The 18,899-nt window shown below is 42.8% G+C and overlaps 1 protein-coding gene across 1 annotated transcript in view; it reads left to right on the forward strand.

The window, feature by feature from the left end:
* LOC145406767 (uncharacterized) overlaps positions 1-18,899 on the forward strand; it is an 83,072-nt gene that overhangs the window by 30,694 nt on the left and 33,479 nt on the right. The window contains exons 4-6 of the mRNA XM_080277864.1: positions 4,172-4,330; positions 6,352-6,525; positions 18,630-18,721. Coding sequence (XP_080133990.1) covers positions 4,172-4,330; positions 6,352-6,525; positions 18,630-18,721 — 425 coding nt within the window. The remainder of the gene's footprint in view (positions 1-4,171; positions 4,331-6,351; positions 6,526-18,629; positions 18,722-18,899) is intronic.

Consider the following 18,899-nt stretch of genomic DNA (forward strand, 5'->3'; position numbering starts at 1 on the left):
CTACCCACCACCATCTACCCCCACCATCCCCAACCCCCTACCCCCTAGCCCTCCACCCATCCACCCCCTATGCCCCAAACCCATCACCCACAAAACCACCCCACCCCTCCAACCCCCACTGCCACCCCCACCCATCTACCTACCACCCCACCCCCTCTCCACCCCCAACATATCATCCCCCTACCCCACCCTACCCCCCACACCCACCCCCCACCTCCCCCAACCACCCAGCCCTCTCCCTGGCATCACCCCAAAATTCCACCACCATCCCTCCCACCCCCCACTACCCCCCCCCTCACCATATCGCACTCGCCAATTATGCGTGTCTTGAGCATATGTCAAAACATTCTGATGCCTGTCTTTTAAGGGGTAATGGCTTATAGAACAGAAATATCTTACGGTCTTTGACCACACCCGGCTGCTCTAGTAGCAGCTGGCTCAGCATTGTAAAATGTTTCCCAACACTTCATTTCCCTGCCTTTGTTTGTAACTGTATTACAGTATTATGAAATTACAACGTTTTTATAAATGAATAAATGATATTCCTAATCATCATCATCATCTAATCTTGTTGCCCCATGAGGAGCATAGGAGCCAGGGCCTAGGCAAGTTGGTCCAGACATTTAAGATGAGAGTTACCATCCTCACTCATCCTTGAGTGGCATTATGTGAGCCATGAATCCCAACTGTCCCTTGGATAGAAACCTGCACAGGCTCAATCCAATTGGAGTGCTTTAATTTTCCAGTAAACCACCAGATGCTGTAATCTGGTTATATGGTTACCGCCCAGTGTAGTAAATGGTTTCCTGGTGTACAGGAAACCATTTGGCTTGTCACTCATAATGAAAGAAGAAAGAAAAAAGAAAGTAAATTACCCTTTTTTTTCACTCATTTATTCAATACAAATTTTTTAGAGATATATAAACATTTCATACAGTAAGTGCTTGTTAAATGCTCCACAACTTTCTCTTAACAACCATTGACAAAATGTCTATATATCTATGAGAAATCACTGTTGAATAAATGAGTGAACAATTCAGAATGATAATTTTACTTTTTTTTTTTCGTTCATTATTACAAATGGTTGGGGTTTTTACCGAGCCCTCGTATATAAGAGGGTTAATGTGGTAAGTCTCACTTCAGTTATTACACACACACACACACACACACACACACACACACCATCATCATCATCATTATCCGGATATCCTTTCCCACCCTAGGGCAGGGTGAAGAGTAGCAGCATCCAGACCAAGTTTGCCCAGTCCAATGGGCCACGCTTCCTTTCACTCGCCATTCAAGCCCCCAGAATCCTGGCTTTATCTGATACTCCAAAAACTTTCACCACATTCAGTAGCTTCACATAAATGTATCCGATGGAATCAGTCCGAACCCAGTTCAGGTTAAAATGGGTTGTCAAGTCCCTGGTCATGCACTTCTTCTCACAACATTCAGCCAGCCAGCTCGATCTCTTGTCAGTCCCCTCGCTTCACGGACATTCATACCTCTATTCCTCACACACTCATCCACCATATCCCTCCACCTTCTCCTTGGCCTACCTCACCTCGTCCCTCTTTCAAATTCACTCAGATATATCTTTTTCATCACTCTATTGTCATCCATTCTCCCCACATGACCATACCATCTCAGTACATTCGCTTCGATTCTGGTGTCCACAGACTTCCTCACTCCAGATCTTTCACAAATCACATAATTTCATGTCCTATCCACTCTCTGTACTCCACATACATTCCTCAGCAGTCCCATCTCAACTGCTTTCACTCTTAATTTTTCATTTTCATGCCACACCACTCTCACATCCATATGTTAAAGTTGGCACTAACACTCCTTCATGTAAGCCTCATGCAGCTGCAGCACTCAAGCCTCTGTTTCTTATCAAGGCCTTCTTAACACTAGCTGCCTTCCTTGTGTCACTCTACTTTCCACTTCTTTTGCACATTTTCCTCTCTTTTCTATCACTCTTCCCAGGTATTTTAACTCTCTCAGTAATTCCAGTCTCTCTCCATGCACCGTAACATCACACTGGGAGTCATCTTTTCACTCAGTACCCATGACTACTCTTTTCCACATTTACACTCAAGGCATGACACTCACAGACATCAGCAAAACTCTGCACTAGTCTACCAAATTCTTGTCTGGCATTTGGAAGTACTGTAACACTGCATCATCAGCATACAACAAATTTGAGATATTCCATCCATCACGATTCATTACCAATGCCATCCCTCTCTCCATTTCACATGGTTTTACCTTGCTAATCACCCCAGCCATATATATATTGAACAACCATGGAGACATCACTCAACCTTGTCACACCACCCACATTGATCGTAAGCCATTCACTTAGATCCCCATTTACCTTTGTACATGCATCACTATCATCATAAAAACTCTTGATGGCACCTAGCAGTTAACCATCTATACTGTACATGCAAAAAACCTTCCACGAACCTTCTCTGCCTACTTTGTCATATGCTTTTTCCAGATTCATAAATGCTGTAAACATTTTATTGTCCTTCTCACACATCTTCACCATTATCTGTCTCACTGCAAATATTTAATCCAAACACCCTCTGCCACTTCTACAGCCACTCTGTTCAACACTCACTAGGACTTCTGATATCTCACTTACTTGCTGTACAATAATTCTTCCATATACCTTCCCTACAACACTCAGTAAACTTATGCCACGATAATTCTTGCACTCACTTTGTTTACCTTTATTTTTGTACAGGAATACAATCACAGCCTTTTTCCACTCTGCTGGCACAGTTTCACTCATCCATGCCTTCTTACATATCTCCAGCTGACACTTCATTCCGCTTTCTCCACTACACTTAATTATCTCTGCATACAGCTCATCAACCCCAGCTGCTTTCCCATTTTTCAGCCCCTTCACAGCGTTCTTCACCTGTGCGATTTTCACATTTTCTGGCACTGCATTCCTTCTCTGCACACCTCCAAAACCAATCATGTTTACAGCCACTGTGCTCTCTTCATTCCCATTCATCAGGTTTTCAAAATATTAATTCCATCTGGTCTTTGCTTAATCCCATGGGTTAATAATCTGCCACTTACATCCTTCACATTTTCACATTTCTTTCAGCTGTCACTTCTACATTGCCACACTGTTTCTATAATAACTTCCTAATTTCAGAGTAGTTTGCATTAATTTTTCTTCCTAATCATCATTTACCTCCTTTTTCCTCTTCACTAGTCTCTTTACATGCTTCATGCACTCAGTATATTCAGTTCGTATTTGAATTGAACCCCTGTTCATCAAACAACCACTTCTAGCCACTTCTTCCTCTTTTCCTTCAGTGCTCTCTTAATCTCTTCATCCCACCTTGCTGTACCTTTCTTCTTTTGTTTGTTAGTCGTGCCACACCACACGCCACTTCAGCATTCCTAACTCTGCAGTTCCTATATGCATTCCACAGGCTCTCCAGATCCATTTCATTCCACTTCACTGATTCCAACTCCTCCCTTACTTTGGTCTTGTATTCATTGTCATTTCTTTGATCTTCAGCATCTCGATTTTCAGTCTTTCTCCCTGACTGCTCCTCTCTCTCCTGGTCCACCTCACTCCTCTCAGCTTGTTCTTGCATTACTACAATTGTATGATCTGACAGACTTCCACATCATCCTCTCATGGCCCTTGTATCAGCAGCCATTCTGAGCATCGACCTCTCTGTGAGCATGTAATCAGTCAGGCTCCTTTCAACACAATTCACGTCCACTTTTCTCAGAGGGAGTTTAGAGAAGTCATCAGTTCTCTCACCTTGACTTTATAAGTAAGTCTAATCAAACACATGTATAAATCTGTTTATTGCAGTGCAATGAAATATATTTCCTTCACATAGTAAACAGTGATCTTCATGCATGATGCACATCATATACATGCATGCACACTTGCACACTTTTTCTGTTTTTTTATTCCATGCAAAACAGATAAGTTCTTTTTTAGTATTTTACTGGTCCTAGTCATATCAGACAGTGAGCTGAAATCAGTGTAAGTTCATTTGAATAATATTTGTCATACCATGCTATTCTAGATAGCATAATAGCATAGAGTAGCGTGATGTGTCATAAGCTACCCTTTGAATCTTGTTCTTTATCACCAAATTTATTTTAAATTTTTTTCCCATAGATTGATGAAGAAGCACTATCATCATCGGGATCACCTGAGAAGCAAGAGGCAGATCCTGATGCCAATGCTACCAAGACTAATGGCCCCAGCAGTGGTAGTGGCAGCAAAAAAGCCGTGTGTGCTCCAGTCAACACAACTGAGCCAGTGACTGATGTGGAGGTGAAGCTGTTGGTGTTTGTTAACCCCATCAGTCAGAAGAATTTTTTGCCACTGTCAGACAATTTTAACTGAAGACATTTCCACTCAAGAGGTTAATAAAGACAGTATCTAAGCTCTAAAGTTCAAAATAACTCTTGTAAGGCTAGTGAAATTGTTGGGTGATAGCTAAAATAAAATTAGGCATTTGTCATATAATTAAAGAGGTTAAGGTAAGGTGACCAGAGTCCCGCTTTTAGGCAGGACAGTTCCGTTTTTTGGACGTCCGTCCCGCTTTTTTAATTGTGACTAGAATGTCCCGCTTTTTGAGCAAATTATCTTAATTGTCCCGCTTTTAGAAACTTACTATTGCATTAGATATAACATGGCCTTCTTTTATGAAATTAGGATGAATTAGTTAAATTATGCATAATCCTAAACAAATGAAATACTGAATTATTAATATAAAATCTGTAATGCTCACTAGCTGGTAACTTTGGTCGACCTGTTCACTGTACCGTAAAGTATGTTCGGAGTTCGTAGGAGACGTCAGTGTTTGATTAACAGCCTCAGTTTGAGGTGTAGCGCAGCAGCGGTCACTGTCACATTAGTCAATATCTATCTGTTTATATATCTACTGTATCTATTTGTTATCTATATCTATCTATCTATATCTATCTGTCTGTCTATCTGTCTACCTATCTGTTTATCTATCTATCTATCTATCTATCAATCTATCTATCTATTTATAGACACACAAACACACACACACACATATGCATGCTCGCGCGCGTCTTGCTTTTAGCTCCAATAAATCTGGTCACCTTAGGTTAAGGAAGATGGTTGGTGTTTTATATATATGTTTTCCAGAAAGGGATCAAAGGCCAAAACCCTGCAGTTCAGTTTTGCCATTCTCAGATGGCTTACTTCATCTATTTTTTTTATATAATGAATAAATAAAGCCTATCTAGGACTTTGCTGGTGCAATGACAGGAGAGGTGACCAGAATATTTCATGTATTATTCTGTGTAGTTACCGTTGTTTTATTTGGCTGTATATTGGCTGCTGTTTTTTTTTTTTTTTCCTCCACCAACTGCCAGTGTTCACTTTATATTCTGTATATCTTGGGAAATTTGCTTTAATCCTTACAATGAAATTATAGTGAGGTTATGGGAATCTGAAAATTGCAGATACTTATGGCCTAAATAATGCTGGTAAAATAATAGTGAGAGGTTTTCATTTTATGTCATCTTCCCCTATACTCTCAGTGCTCTAGAGTCTGAGGATGTGTTAACAGGTATGGTTCACTTACTTTCCATACACTTCATGCTTAGTGTTCACCATTCTGTTTTTTAGCTTTCATCATTTAAAGAATAGATTTTTATTTATTGTGAGATTTCTATATATATATATATATATTTATTTTTTTTTTGTGATATATATATATATATATATATATATATATATATATATATATATATATATATGTACGTATACGTATTGGGTGGTAGCGACCATCATCCACTCACTTGATGTAGTGCTGCCTACTTCTTCCTTAGCCTTTATCATTCTTTTTCTGTGCCTGCCCTCCTCTCTTCCTGTTTCTCCCATCTTGCCTGTCACTTCTTATTGCTTTTCTTTCCTTTACAGGTGGCTTTACATTGAGTGACCAGCCAAATGGTTTCCTATAAGCCAAGAAACCATTTTCAACGCTGGGTGGTAACCATATAACCAACCAGATATGCTCCCTACATGTCAAGTGGGTTGGTGAAGGGTTAGTGCCCCTCCCCGTAAAACAAATAACTCAAAGTCAAATGGCCACCCCTTGCAGGATTATGGTGTCTGGCAATAGATAGAAAGATAGATAGATAGATTTATATATATATATATATATATATATATATATATATATATATATATATATATATATGTCTGTATGTATATATATATACTATATTGCTTTTCATGCATGTCAACTTCCTTTTTTTCCAGAAACAAACAAACAAAAAAGCTTCATAAAACTGAGGAAACCTCTCTCTCCTCAGATCATCAATGCTACAACCCTCTTGAAGCTACTGCAGGTAGACCCTAATGTAACAGGCAGGACCACTGCTGGGCCCTGCCACCTGGTATATTTCTTCAGCCCTTATTGTCCATTCTCTGTAGTGGGTTCACCATATGTCAATGCCTTGGCACGCTCTTTTGCCAAACATCCCTGTGTATGGTCTAGACAGCATTGAACATCATAGGTAAGTGAATTTAGACTCTGATGCAGCCATTTATGCTCATGCATTGACATACTGATAATTTAGTACCATACAGCAACAACTAAATAGAACAAATAGTAACATTTTCTTAGAATTGATAAGGAAAATATGTGTACTGTACAAAGTTACAGTAAGAAGGTAATACTGTAATTTATTTATATATAGTGCAGTAATTTATTCATATATGGTGCAGAAACTCCTCAAGAGGAGTCTCCAGACTGGTCCTTGTAATCATACACAGTAATATAGCCTGGGGCTGCAAGGCACTGTACACCTCTTGTTGCTAGCTTGAAGGGTAAGAATAATTGATTATGACTCCTGCTGTAGTAGGGTGGCTGCAGGATACTTCCTCCTTTCTGAAGGCAGGCAGAATTGTCGTTCTCATGCTTGCACAGCAGGAGCGTGGTTGCAGAGCATCTTTAGCCTAGTTCTGCATCTACTGTCACAGGAGGGTGGTTGCAGGATATTTCCAGACCACCTCAGCATCCAGGGATGAGGCTGTCAGTTTGTGGCCTCTGCTACACGAGAGTTCCCTGCAGGGACTTTCTTTCTTTCTTTCTTTCTTTTTTTCTTTTTTTTCTTTTTTTTTTACAATAGGAAGGAAAAACAAAATGAATAAAAAAAAATAATCCGTACACCAGATTACCAGTGTTCTCTGTTCATAAAAAATCTCTAACAGTTGGACTTGAACAGCTGGGGGTTGAAGTTTGAGGGGAAACAACTCTGGGGAAGTGTGTTCCAAAGAGATGCAGTTCAGGGAATAAAAGATTTCTGATAGGTGGAAGTTCTGCAATATGACAGTGTGACTATCTGTAAAATAATGCAAGGGAGGCAACATTCCTATTTACCTGTTGGGGAAGTAGTTTATTTGTTATAGAAGGGTTAGTAATAATTTTAACAGCTTTGTTCTGAATTTTGTCAAGCTGCTTTAGTGCAGCCTCTCCACATCCATTCCACAAGGGTGAGCAATATTCCAGCTGAGAGCACACATGACTCTGCCACAGTAGTTTTCTGCAGGAGCCATCAGTCCCTTTTAGGGCAAGTCACACTGCTACATTAGAGTGGTCATGGAACACCTTCAGCCTACAGTAGATCTGGATAAAGTGATATGTTAATCACTCTAGCCCTTTCTGTAGTAGGATTGTACTTGCCTTTAGTCCATCTAAGGGTGTGGTGTAGGCACTCTGCATCTCCTGCCATAGTAGAAAGTTGTGGGACAACTTTAACCTTACTTGGCCTAGCAGCTGGTGCTTAGAGGTGGTTGTGCATCTCATGACACATGCAGGTGCCTTGTCCTCAGAGTCTTCTTAACTAGGGCTACCATACTGATGCAGGTAAACACCTGCTGAAACTACATCATTATCCTCCATGGTGGTTACCCACTTGTCCTAGGGTAGGAGCAGTTAGATCTGCTACTGAAGGTAGTGCATCAGAGAACGTGTTAGTGCTGTTATGGTAACCGAGAGGTACTAGAGGATTTGGTTGGGATTGGCTGTTTTGAGGGCATGACTGTCTCTGGTGGCAGATTCTGACTTGCTCTTCAGCCTGGAGGGCAATCTTCTGGAGGTGTCAGGTGCTGGGGGTGTCATAGGCCTAGTAGACTTTCGTGGGAGGAGATAGAGCAATTGCTCGTGAGGGATGCAGGATGGGTTGATGGAGCTTCCTTTGTTATGGCACCTGCTTTGACAGTATTCATTGAAATCTCTCCTCATATAACACCTTCTTCATGAATTAATGGTCAGTCAGAATAGAATAAGGGGGGGCCTTTCCCCAATGACACTGTAGGGTAGGAAGAGGGGTTGACAGGTTACTCCAGTGGGTTGGGACTGGCTCGAGAGACCTTTGGAGCAGATGGGAGTACTGTACATTGTCAGAGATAATGTGACCTGATTCATTCTGTATTCCTTAGTCTCCATTCCACCTTTTATCCCCTGTGCGCTAGAGTAGAGGCTGGCAGTCACACGCCACAAGGAGAAAAGTGACTCGTCAAGGATAAACTTTACCTTATAATGATGAAGTAATGAAGTAGAAAAACTACCCTCCAGGTGGATTTCTGGTACTCTGAGTGATTGAGAAAGGTACCATGCAGCTAACAAGAACTAATAAGTGTGGATATGGAGACAGGACAACACAAGCATTGCTCAATTCCTGTATACTACAAATAGGTAAATACACAGTGTGAATATTTCTTCCAGATAATTTTTTTTTTAGTGTTCGTATGTACATTATTCATATCATTTTCTGAATAATTTTACACTTATTCATGCTTGTTTTTTTATCATCATCACTTTTATAATAACACCAAATAAATAAAAAAATGGAGGTATTATTAAATTAATTGATGAATGGCCATTGTAGTATCACAGAAATTGAAATCTCATTCTGAGGACTCATATACTGCATAGTTGATATCCTTGTTTTAAAACTGTTGTTACCATGACTGTACATCTCCATTTTACAGATATATTAGTATGCCCCACCATAGCAGTGTGTAAAGAACTAAAGGTGGTCCTCATTATAAGTAGCCCCTGTTTCATATACAGTAGGTACTCACAGTACACGAGTTCAGAGTACACGATCCTCATTGTACGCGAGGACCTATTTTTTTCCGAATTTTAGTGTATTTTTTAATAGTACGCGAATTGAACTTCTTGTAGGCGAGACGGCAGCGAAGAGTGGCCCAAATCCGGGGTTACCCCAAGTATGCGACATTGCCATCTCAAGAAGCGATAATGGTTGCCTATGCTCTGCCCTCCCTCTGATGGCGATGATGCGCAGCAGACAAGCCAGCAACACCAGTGGTGGAGAGTGAAGATTTGTTCATGATGGAGATCGCTGGGTACTGTGTGCCCTTGATAAATTTAAGTAAGATTTCAAGGACATCAAACGCTCTCAGTTGCGAGTGGAGGAGGTGATGACTTCACTGGACAGAACCTTCCACTATTACACAGACAAGCACATTCAGGAAGTAAACAGACAGAAGCAAACCCTTGTCACCCGTTACCTGCAGCTTGAAGAAAGTGAAAAATCACTCCCTTCAACATCAGAAGAGTCATATCCTGAGGAGGATCAAGAGGATGATGCGATGTCTGAGGTGTCAGAAATAGACTTTGAAGGGTTTATGAACAAAGGGAGTGCATTAGCTAGTTAAAGTGTCAAAAGTGCTGGTGACAAGCATGGTGAAGAAAGTGGTGTGTCGGGTGGTGTGGTGGGTGATGCAGGTGATGCACTCTAGGTGCTTCATCCTGCCTTGGATCCCCTTTTTACCTCCATCAAGCCTGTTCTCCTCATGGGTTAAGGTGAGCAGCCATATTCTTGTTGGTTTAGTTAAGCCATATCCTTGTTGATTTAGTAAAGCCATAATCTTGTTGGTTTTCTTTACCTTAGATAATAGGTCTTAGATAGTTTCCCTGTACAGTACAATACTTAGGCCTGAAAGGAGTCTCAAGGGTTGCCCATGAAGTGGGGTGCTGCCCATATATAATTTTTCCCATGAGTTTATGTATTCTGAGTACGCGAATTCCTAGTACGCGACGCCCACTGTCGCCCATATACTCGTGAACTGTGAGTACCTACCATATATATATATATATATATATATATATATATATATATATATTTGTGTGTGTATACACACACACACACACACACACACACACTGGTGGGCATCATTACTCTAAAAAGTAACTTTGTTATCCGCTACTTTGTTACTTAGAAAGGTAACTTTGTTATCAGTTACACCATTACTTCTTTACAACAGGAACGGAAGTTACCGTTACTCTGCTACTTGTATTAAATAAAGTGAAAAAAAAAAAACATTCATTTCATTTTATTATATAAAAGTAACAAAGGGAAGTAATGCAAAAAAGGTTACAGACGGATGATTAACCCCTAAAGCGCGGCCAATAGACAGCCGATCCCCCCCCCCCGGGTGGCAGGGTTGTATCGCGGTCTGAGTACCTGTAGGAAATATTAGCCAAAAATCAGAGATTAACCCTAGAACATTATACTTGGTATGGCAGATAGTACTTACATTCAGCTTTCTCCAGAGACAGGTGTTGAGCCTTCGTGGACTACCCAAGGACTTGTGGAGACTTGCAAAGTTGGGTAACAAAATCTTCACTTTCACACCTCCAGCAACCCGGTTTCCCCTCTACCACAGCCTCATTCTGTCACAGTAAATTTTATACTACAACGTACAGGTAGTTTGGAATCCGTATTTGTACAATAAGCACTGAAAATAAGGCTAAAATCAACGAAGCGTACGGCCGACATGCAGTGCGGCTGTGGTCTTCCCGTCACTCAACAAACATTTCCATTTTCACAGCTAAAAACACGTATACTACATTATTTTCAATCATATTACTTCCCAAAAGATCACTGCAGCGCGCTTTTTATTCTGCCTTACGCCCGTCACTTTATTCTCGTTCCTGTCGGCCGCTTGCACTGACTCGGAAGAGCTAGAACTCGCCATAATGTCACTTTGAAAGCCTGCGGTAAACTGACGCTAAACAGGGGCAAACCGTGTGAAAAAAAGCTAGTGTGACAGCTGGGGAAACAAGCGTTTCCTATTAGCATAAACTGCTTGTGAGAGGAGAGCGCAGATTTACAGTTCTGAGCAGTCAGAGCGCTGCCATGTATCACAGCCAGGCTGGCCGGGCCATGGTGGTGGGGGGAGGGGGGAAAAACGCAATACTTGGCAACAACGGAGGTCAGTAGTACAAAGGTAAAGTATGCTAATTGTAGCTAAAGGGTGGTGGTACTGATAGACAATACCAGCTGGAACATCCTCGCCCACGTTTATTCAAAATTAACTCGAATCGCAAATGCGACAATCCGCCGTTATGTCCTTTTTGGCGAGCGTCGCAAACGCGACAACCCGCGCTTTAGGGGTTAAACCATAATTAAACATCGTGCTCACTGCTCTGAGTCTGACAGTCACACTGTACTTAATCTGGTAGTACTGGTACTGGCACTAATGGGTGGTGGCGGCCAGTGGCCCAGTGGTGGGATGACCTTGCCCTTGACCTTTCTTTAGGTCTTCTGTGTCCTTGGCATGCAGGTGGTTAGCCTGTAATTAAAACATAAATATATCCATTATAATTACTGTGACTTGCACGATTGTGCAAAGTACAGTAGGCTCGCACAGTGCACGTCATCGCAGTGCGCGATTCGCATTGTGCTTGCGAGTTACCAAAAATCCCTTAACCAAAAACCCTTCAAATGCGCGAGTTTACCGCACAGAACGCGAGGGAGAGGCAAGGAAATGGCTCAAAAATGCCATTTTCTCCTGGTGCGCGACCACCCCTCACACAGCGCAACGTCACATGTCGTCATGTTGATGTGCAGAAATTCCCGGGCATTCTACTGCGCAGCTTGGGGTACAAGGAGCGGGGCGCGCCCCGTAACAGTCCTAGCTCGTGCACTGTGCGGATCCGCTCTCTACAGCTAACCTGTACGTGTACAATGTGTGGTGTTTTTTGTGCTGCTCTGTGCCCACTTCGCCGCACCATTGGCTCCAACCCCAAGAGTTACAGAGAACTTCTGAGCGCACTCCACCAAGTTAAAGATCATTAAGATGAAGGAGGAGGGTCAAGGAAACATGGCTATCAGGAGAACCTTGGGACTGACTGAATCTACAGTGAGAACTGTGTGGAAGAACCGTGAAGCCATAAAGGAAGCTGCTTAGTGAAGACGTGCGGGTGCCTCTGACCCTGAGACGGCCGTTTGCGGGTGGGAAATCATGCTATGATACTAATGGAGCGCTATCTTGCCACCTTCAAAATGCAGAAAGAAAAGGAAGGTGTTCCACTCAGTAGGAAGATTTATTCGAAACCAAGCCCAGCTCTTTTACAAGGCAGCATCTACGCAGGTTAAAAAGTGGAAAAAGCCTTTCAGGGCATCGGTTGGATGGCTGGAGCCCCGTTTTCTCAAGCACAAGGAACTCCGTTACGTGAAAGATTTCTCGTAATCGTGCCTCTGCCGATGAGCTGGCCGCGAGAGACTATCCTGCGATATTTGCGAGCGATTATTGAAGAGGGACCCAGTACACCAAGGACCAGATCTACAACATCGATGAAACGTCATTATATTACAAGGCCATGCCAAAAATCAACTTACATCGCTAAAAGACAGAAACAAGCCCCTGAGTCGCAAGCTCCAGAAGTGTAAGATGATCGTGGTAATGCTTCGCTGTAAACCTGTCTGGGAGCCACAAGATGAGGCCAGTTGTTGTACACACAGCTTCACACCCAATGTGCTACAAAAACCTTTCGAACATGGATGCAAGTGGCGTGTATTGGTACAAGTCCGCAAATGGTTGGATGACTGGGAACATTATGGCAGACTGGTTAACGAGGCGGTGTGTCCCTGATGCCAGGGCCAAGTGTCGGGAACTGGGCATTCCATTTAAGATGCTCCTTGTGCTTGATAACACACCAGAGTCACCCTACATACCTTGAAGATCTTCATAAGGATTGTCGTGTTGTGTTTCTGCCGCCCCCACGCGACGCTCACTTAGTGCAGCCACTGGATCAAGAACTAATTGCCACAGTGAAGCATTTCTACCATAAAGCAAGTTTACGCCTACCTACGCAGGAAGACCGACACACAAGAGGAGCTTCATGCCCTACAAGAAGATCCACCGACGAAGACCTTGATGAGCAATCTGCTCCCTGTTCCATCTCCACTAGCACCTGTATCCCCAACCTGCCACAGATGCCATGACTGTTGAGGCATTTGAGCGTAACTTACGGTGAAGAGAGCGCAGTTGAATTTCTCCTACAAGCTTGGCACCCAGATTACACCTGCAATGGTGAACCATGCGTGGCGAGAATGCTCTTGCCTCACTTATGCATCACCCAGGAGACAGCCATTCAACCACTGGCCGAGGCTGAGGCAGCAACATTGACAGCAGCACAAGCTGTACCAGGTTTCGAGGACGTTACATTGGCGGGACATACAAGAAGTGCACACTGCTACTGAGGAACAGCCTCCCGAGGAAGTGTTGCAATGGATAGACGAGGCTGACCAGCAGAGCCACGACACCAGACAGAGTCAAGTTGAGCAGCCTAGCATGATGGAAGAGGCCAGGACTGAGCTGTGTATGTCAAACATTAGCAAAGATCCTTGCTGCTGTGGATAAGCTCAAGGAAAGAGGGAGGTGAAGGAACAGGAAGTAAGCAACCTAAGAACGGAGGAACTTCTGGTTGGTATCAACAAACTCTTCCGTTTCTACACAGACAGGCACAGGGAAGAAATAAACAGGAGAAGACAGACGCTCATAACAAGCTACACACACAAGCGGAGCTCAAGTTGGTGAAAATTATGGAACCAGCGACCATCGTCTGCTCCTGTTCCTGTTGAGGATGAAGAGGATGCAATGTCAGGAAGTGTCAGCATTGGACTTTAGGAAGGGTTTATGGCCAAAGTGGAGTGACTTTGATGCTCCTGGGGAAAGGTGATCAAGAGGAGTCTGTGAATGGAAGTGGTGGTTCGGTGGGGAGGTGCAGTGGGGAGTTCGGGCGCTGTAAGCTGTTGCTACGCCTCGGAGCCCCCTGTTATTTAAGGTCATCAGGCCTGTTGTCTACTGTTGTTAAAGGTGACTACCCATATTTTTGTTATTGTAGCTATAGCATTAGTACCATGTCTGAAACATATGACCTTTATTATGTCTCTAAGGGCCCAAAAATGTCCAGGTATGAGGGGGTACCGCCCATATGTAATTATTCCCATAAGATTATGTATTCCTGAGTCACGTTGAATTCCCAGTTACGCCTAGGTCGTGGACCGCCCCAATCTCTCGCGCATTGTGCGCGAGCCCACTGTAGTTAATATAAGTACAAAAATATTTAGAAAACAAGTACATGGTTATCTCTTAATCTCACGCGAACTTTTTCCACGCGATTTCTCAAGTTATCCACGAATTTTTCGTACAATAATTAAAACAAAATTATAGTATTCAAATAAGTAATTTCAGTTATACAAGAGAAATAAATAAAATATAAAAAATGCCTACCTGCTGCCACGTGTGCACACATATATGTATGTGTGTGTGTGTGTGTGTGTATGTGTGTGTGTGGGAGCCTGGGAGATCGGTCACCACACACCACACAGTCAGTTTGAATCCGACGGTCAGACAAACCATGCATGACTGCTGCAAATCGTTATTTGTGGCTTATTTTTCTGCCTTCCAGTAATTGCATGTGCCTTGTCTGTCAACATGGGGCATAAGCGTAGTGCTAGTGATGCATGTGGTAACACACCAAAAACTGACTTGTAAAAATGATGTTGCTGACAGAGAAAGGATTAAAGTGTTGGACAAACTTCAGGGAGGAATGTTGGCAACAATTCTCCGTCCAGGACGATTCCCCGTCATTTATTTACATACCAGTTTTATTTAGAAAGTACAGTACACTAGTTTTTTACTTATATGGAGTTATAAAAAATCCCCCTGAAAATTAGTTATTAAAGTATTAAATTAATCAATAATAAGTATATTAATAGAATGACGGGGGAATTGTCCATGTTTTGATGGTGAATTGACTTGATGGTGAATTCATTCCTCAGAACCGTATGTTTGGGGTGAGTCAACTGGTTCATACAATAAAAGAAGGAGGAAAGCTGTAGCATACGGGAGACAGTGAGGAGCTAATGCACCAGACTGCTAAAGTGTCTCCACATACTCCTGTGAATTGTCTTGTAACCTGCATGTTTGGGGTGAATGAGTCAACTGTTCATACAATAAAGAAGGCCAGAATGTAGCATACGGGAGGCAGTGAGGGCTAGTGCATCAGACTGCTGAAGTGTCTCCACCTACGCCTGTGCTTGTCAGGTTTCAGTTTTAAATTTGTTACATTTTTTGTTGTTTTTAATACTTTATGCTAGTTTATGCAAGGTGTATGTAGTGCATAAACAGTATTATCTCAGATGTAATATATGTATAAACATGCGTAATTATGTGCACACAAGGGCAAGGGACAGAACATATACGCGACTTTACTTACATACGCGAAGGGTCTGGGAACCTAACTCCTCGCGTGAATTAAGGGCTTACCTGTACACTAAATATTCCCTTTCTAATCTTTTTTAAGTTTTAAATGGTTTAACGTTATTATATTTTAGCTATATTTTTACCATGCTTGCCCTTAACTTCCCCACCACAATTAGACTTTATAAGTTACTAGTAGTGGTAGGTGGTGGCGACCACTATCCACTCACTTGATGTAGTGCTGCCTACGTTTTCCTTAGCCTTTATCTTTTTTTTATTTTTTATTTATTTATTTATTTTTTTTTCTTTTGTGCCTACCCTCCTCTCTTCCTATTTCTCCCATCTTTCCTGTCATGTCTTATTGCTTTTTCTTCCTTTACAGGTAGCTTTACATTGAGTGACAGGCCAAATGGTTTCCTGTACGCCAAGAAACCATTCACAATGCTGTGTGGTAACCATAGCACCACATCATAAGTGCTCCCTACGTGTAAACAAGTGGGTTGGGTGGAGGGTCAATGCCCCTCCCCGTAAAACAAATAACTCAAAGTCGATGGCCACCCTTTTTTATGGGATTATGGCGTCAGGCAATAGATAGATAGACAGAAAGATAGAAGTTACTAGTTATGCACCATATCAGTGATATCACACTACCACTGCTATCATAATGCCAACATACAACTGAAGTACCGGCTACCACCAGTACCATCATCGCCACCACAGCAAAGTTTCAAGTTACCGATACTTCCACACTGTGACAGCAGAACCACTTACCAGAATCACTAGGACCTAACTAGTACCACAACCACCAGTACCACCATGACCACAACAGTTGTCAATGCCACCACCACCACCACACCATGATATCAGTCAGTCAGTCAGTCAGTTGCCACTCAGGCACTTGCCACCTACCACCACTCACCACTATACCACGGCACCACACCAGTGAAACCACTCTTCCAGGCTACCACCACTATCACTGACCAGCTCGGCAGCTGTACCACCAATACTGATTAGTAGTTACTAGTACTACCACTAGTCCATTACCACTACCAGCTAGGTAAGGTTACCACAACTACCACTACTGCCATAACCACTACTACCACACCAGGCATCTACCATAACTACCATCTACCAGTAGCACCAGGCATCACAACCATGATACTGATTGCACTAGTCTACCACCTTTCATGGTCCACCACTACCAACACAACTACCACGGTTACAGTTACCACCACAAATTCACACTACCAATACCACCTACATGAAACATCTACCACGAAACAAACAACCAAACAAATGCAACGGGGTAACGGACTAGGAAAATAACAGAAGTTACTCTGCTCTGTTATAGAAAAAAAAGTAATGAGTCTGGGTCCTCCATTATTCAAAAAAAGTAACTTCATTAGTAATGGAGCAACAGAAAAAACAGACCGATGCCCACCTTTGTGTGTGTGTGTGTGTGTGTGTGTGTGTGTGTGTGTATATATATACAGTATATATACTGTACTGTCAAAGACGAGGGAGAGTGGCCATGTGCAGTTTGCCACAAGGGCGTGGGAAGTAATTCCATCTTGTGCGGTGTGTTTGTGATAAATGGGTGCATAAAAGATGTAGTGGTATCAGAGGCAGACTGAGAGATAATGTTGATTTTATGTGTACGAAGTGTCGGGGAGATTGTCAGACGGAAAAGAATTGAACTTGCTGCTGAATCTCTTGACTGTGTGGAATAGTTTTGTTATTTGGGAGACATGTTGTGTGCAGGAGGTGGGGCTGGAGCTAGCTCTGTGGCTAGGGTGAGAAGTGGTTGCAATAAGTTCAGGAAAGCTCTTGCCTCTCCTGACATTGAGAGGACTTTTCCCTACGTGCTAAGGGGTCTTTGTATGTGGGCATGTGTTAGGGAGTGTAATGCTGTATGGTAGTAAGACTTGGGCAGTGAAAGAGGAAGATATTCACCAGCTCAGAAGTACAGAAACGACAATGATTAGGTGGATGTGTAGTGCGTCCCTGGTTTCCAAGGTCTGGGGAGTCTGGGTTCACAATGGAAGAGTTGAGAGGTTGGATGGGACTGGAGTGTATTGGTGTTGTAATTGAGGAGAGGTAGATTGAGATGGTTTGGACATGTGGAGAGGATGGAGGATGATAATTGGGTGAGGAAGGTGAGAAGTGTTAATGTTGGGGGTGGGGTTATGAGGGGTAGACCGAGAAAGACATGGGATGAGGTCATTGAGTGTGACCTCAGGGTTAAGGGACTGAACAGGGAGGCTGCAATGAATCGGGTAACATGGAGAGTCACCATTAGGTGACTAAGGCTAACGCATGCAAGCATAGCTGGAGCCTTTAAAAACGAAACGATATATATATATATTTACAGTCACTGCCTCGCATAACGCGGCGATCAGAGCACGAAACTAGTCATAACACGGTCTCTTTTTTTTTTAGCCCAAGAAATGGTCAACAAACGCGATTTTGACAAATATGCAGGTGGAGTAATGGTCCATTTCTTAAAAGAACATAATAAGTTGCCAAGGGCCAGTAAAAACGTGGTCTGAGGCCAAAACTTATGGAATATTTAGTCATTACACGAGAAAACTGGTCAAAACACAGTAAAAAACAGACAAATTGCTTTCAGTTTTACTCATAGTGCACCATTGCATCTGCCCGTGACATATGCATGTCACCTGTCTGCGCGAGTGTCGTCATGGTCTACTGAGCATTCCTGGGCCAATCCAGTCAACCCTCTGCCTGCTTTCTGCCTCCGCACGTGCTGTGTGTTAACTTTGCTCTTTCTTTTGGTCACCTGATCCAGCCTAACCATGCCGCCCTACCGTGACTTAGCAAGACGGTGGAAGAGTTTGACCTAGGAGTAGAAGCTTGGACATAATCTGCTAGAAGGAGAGAGGAGAATAGCCAAACAGTGCCAAGTCATCGAGTCAACTATTCGTCTGACCCAGTGCTTGTTATGATGGAGAGGTACCTGGACATGCATTGCAATCAACAGGAGAGAGAAGGAGTTCCAATTGACTCTTCTATAAATGCCTGAAGGACTTTGTGGAGCTGGTGTGGTCAGAGGACTGTGCTGGGGACCAGTAGGAGTCCTATCCTGCCTTGGTACCCCGACTCCTCCTCCTCCCAGGAAGTCCACAAACTCTTCAATTCAAGGTGAGGAATCCTTCAGTGTTTGTATGTACTGAAATCATTTTTAAGTAGGTAAATGTCCTGGGAAAAATCAGAAAATTGCCTCAAAAGGTGAAGCTGGGGCTGGCTTGGGTACCATGAGACCTTTTAACATGGAAACATATGGCAGCATAAATGCGGAATTCTCATAAAGTGGGACCTG

This window comes from Coenobita brevimanus, chromosome 71 (assembly GCF_032717465.1).
Source record: "Coenobita brevimanus isolate Jiangsu-jjx chromosome 71, ASM3271746v2, whole genome shotgun sequence".
NCBI lineage: Eukaryota > Metazoa > Arthropoda > Malacostraca > Decapoda > Coenobitidae > Coenobita > Coenobita brevimanus.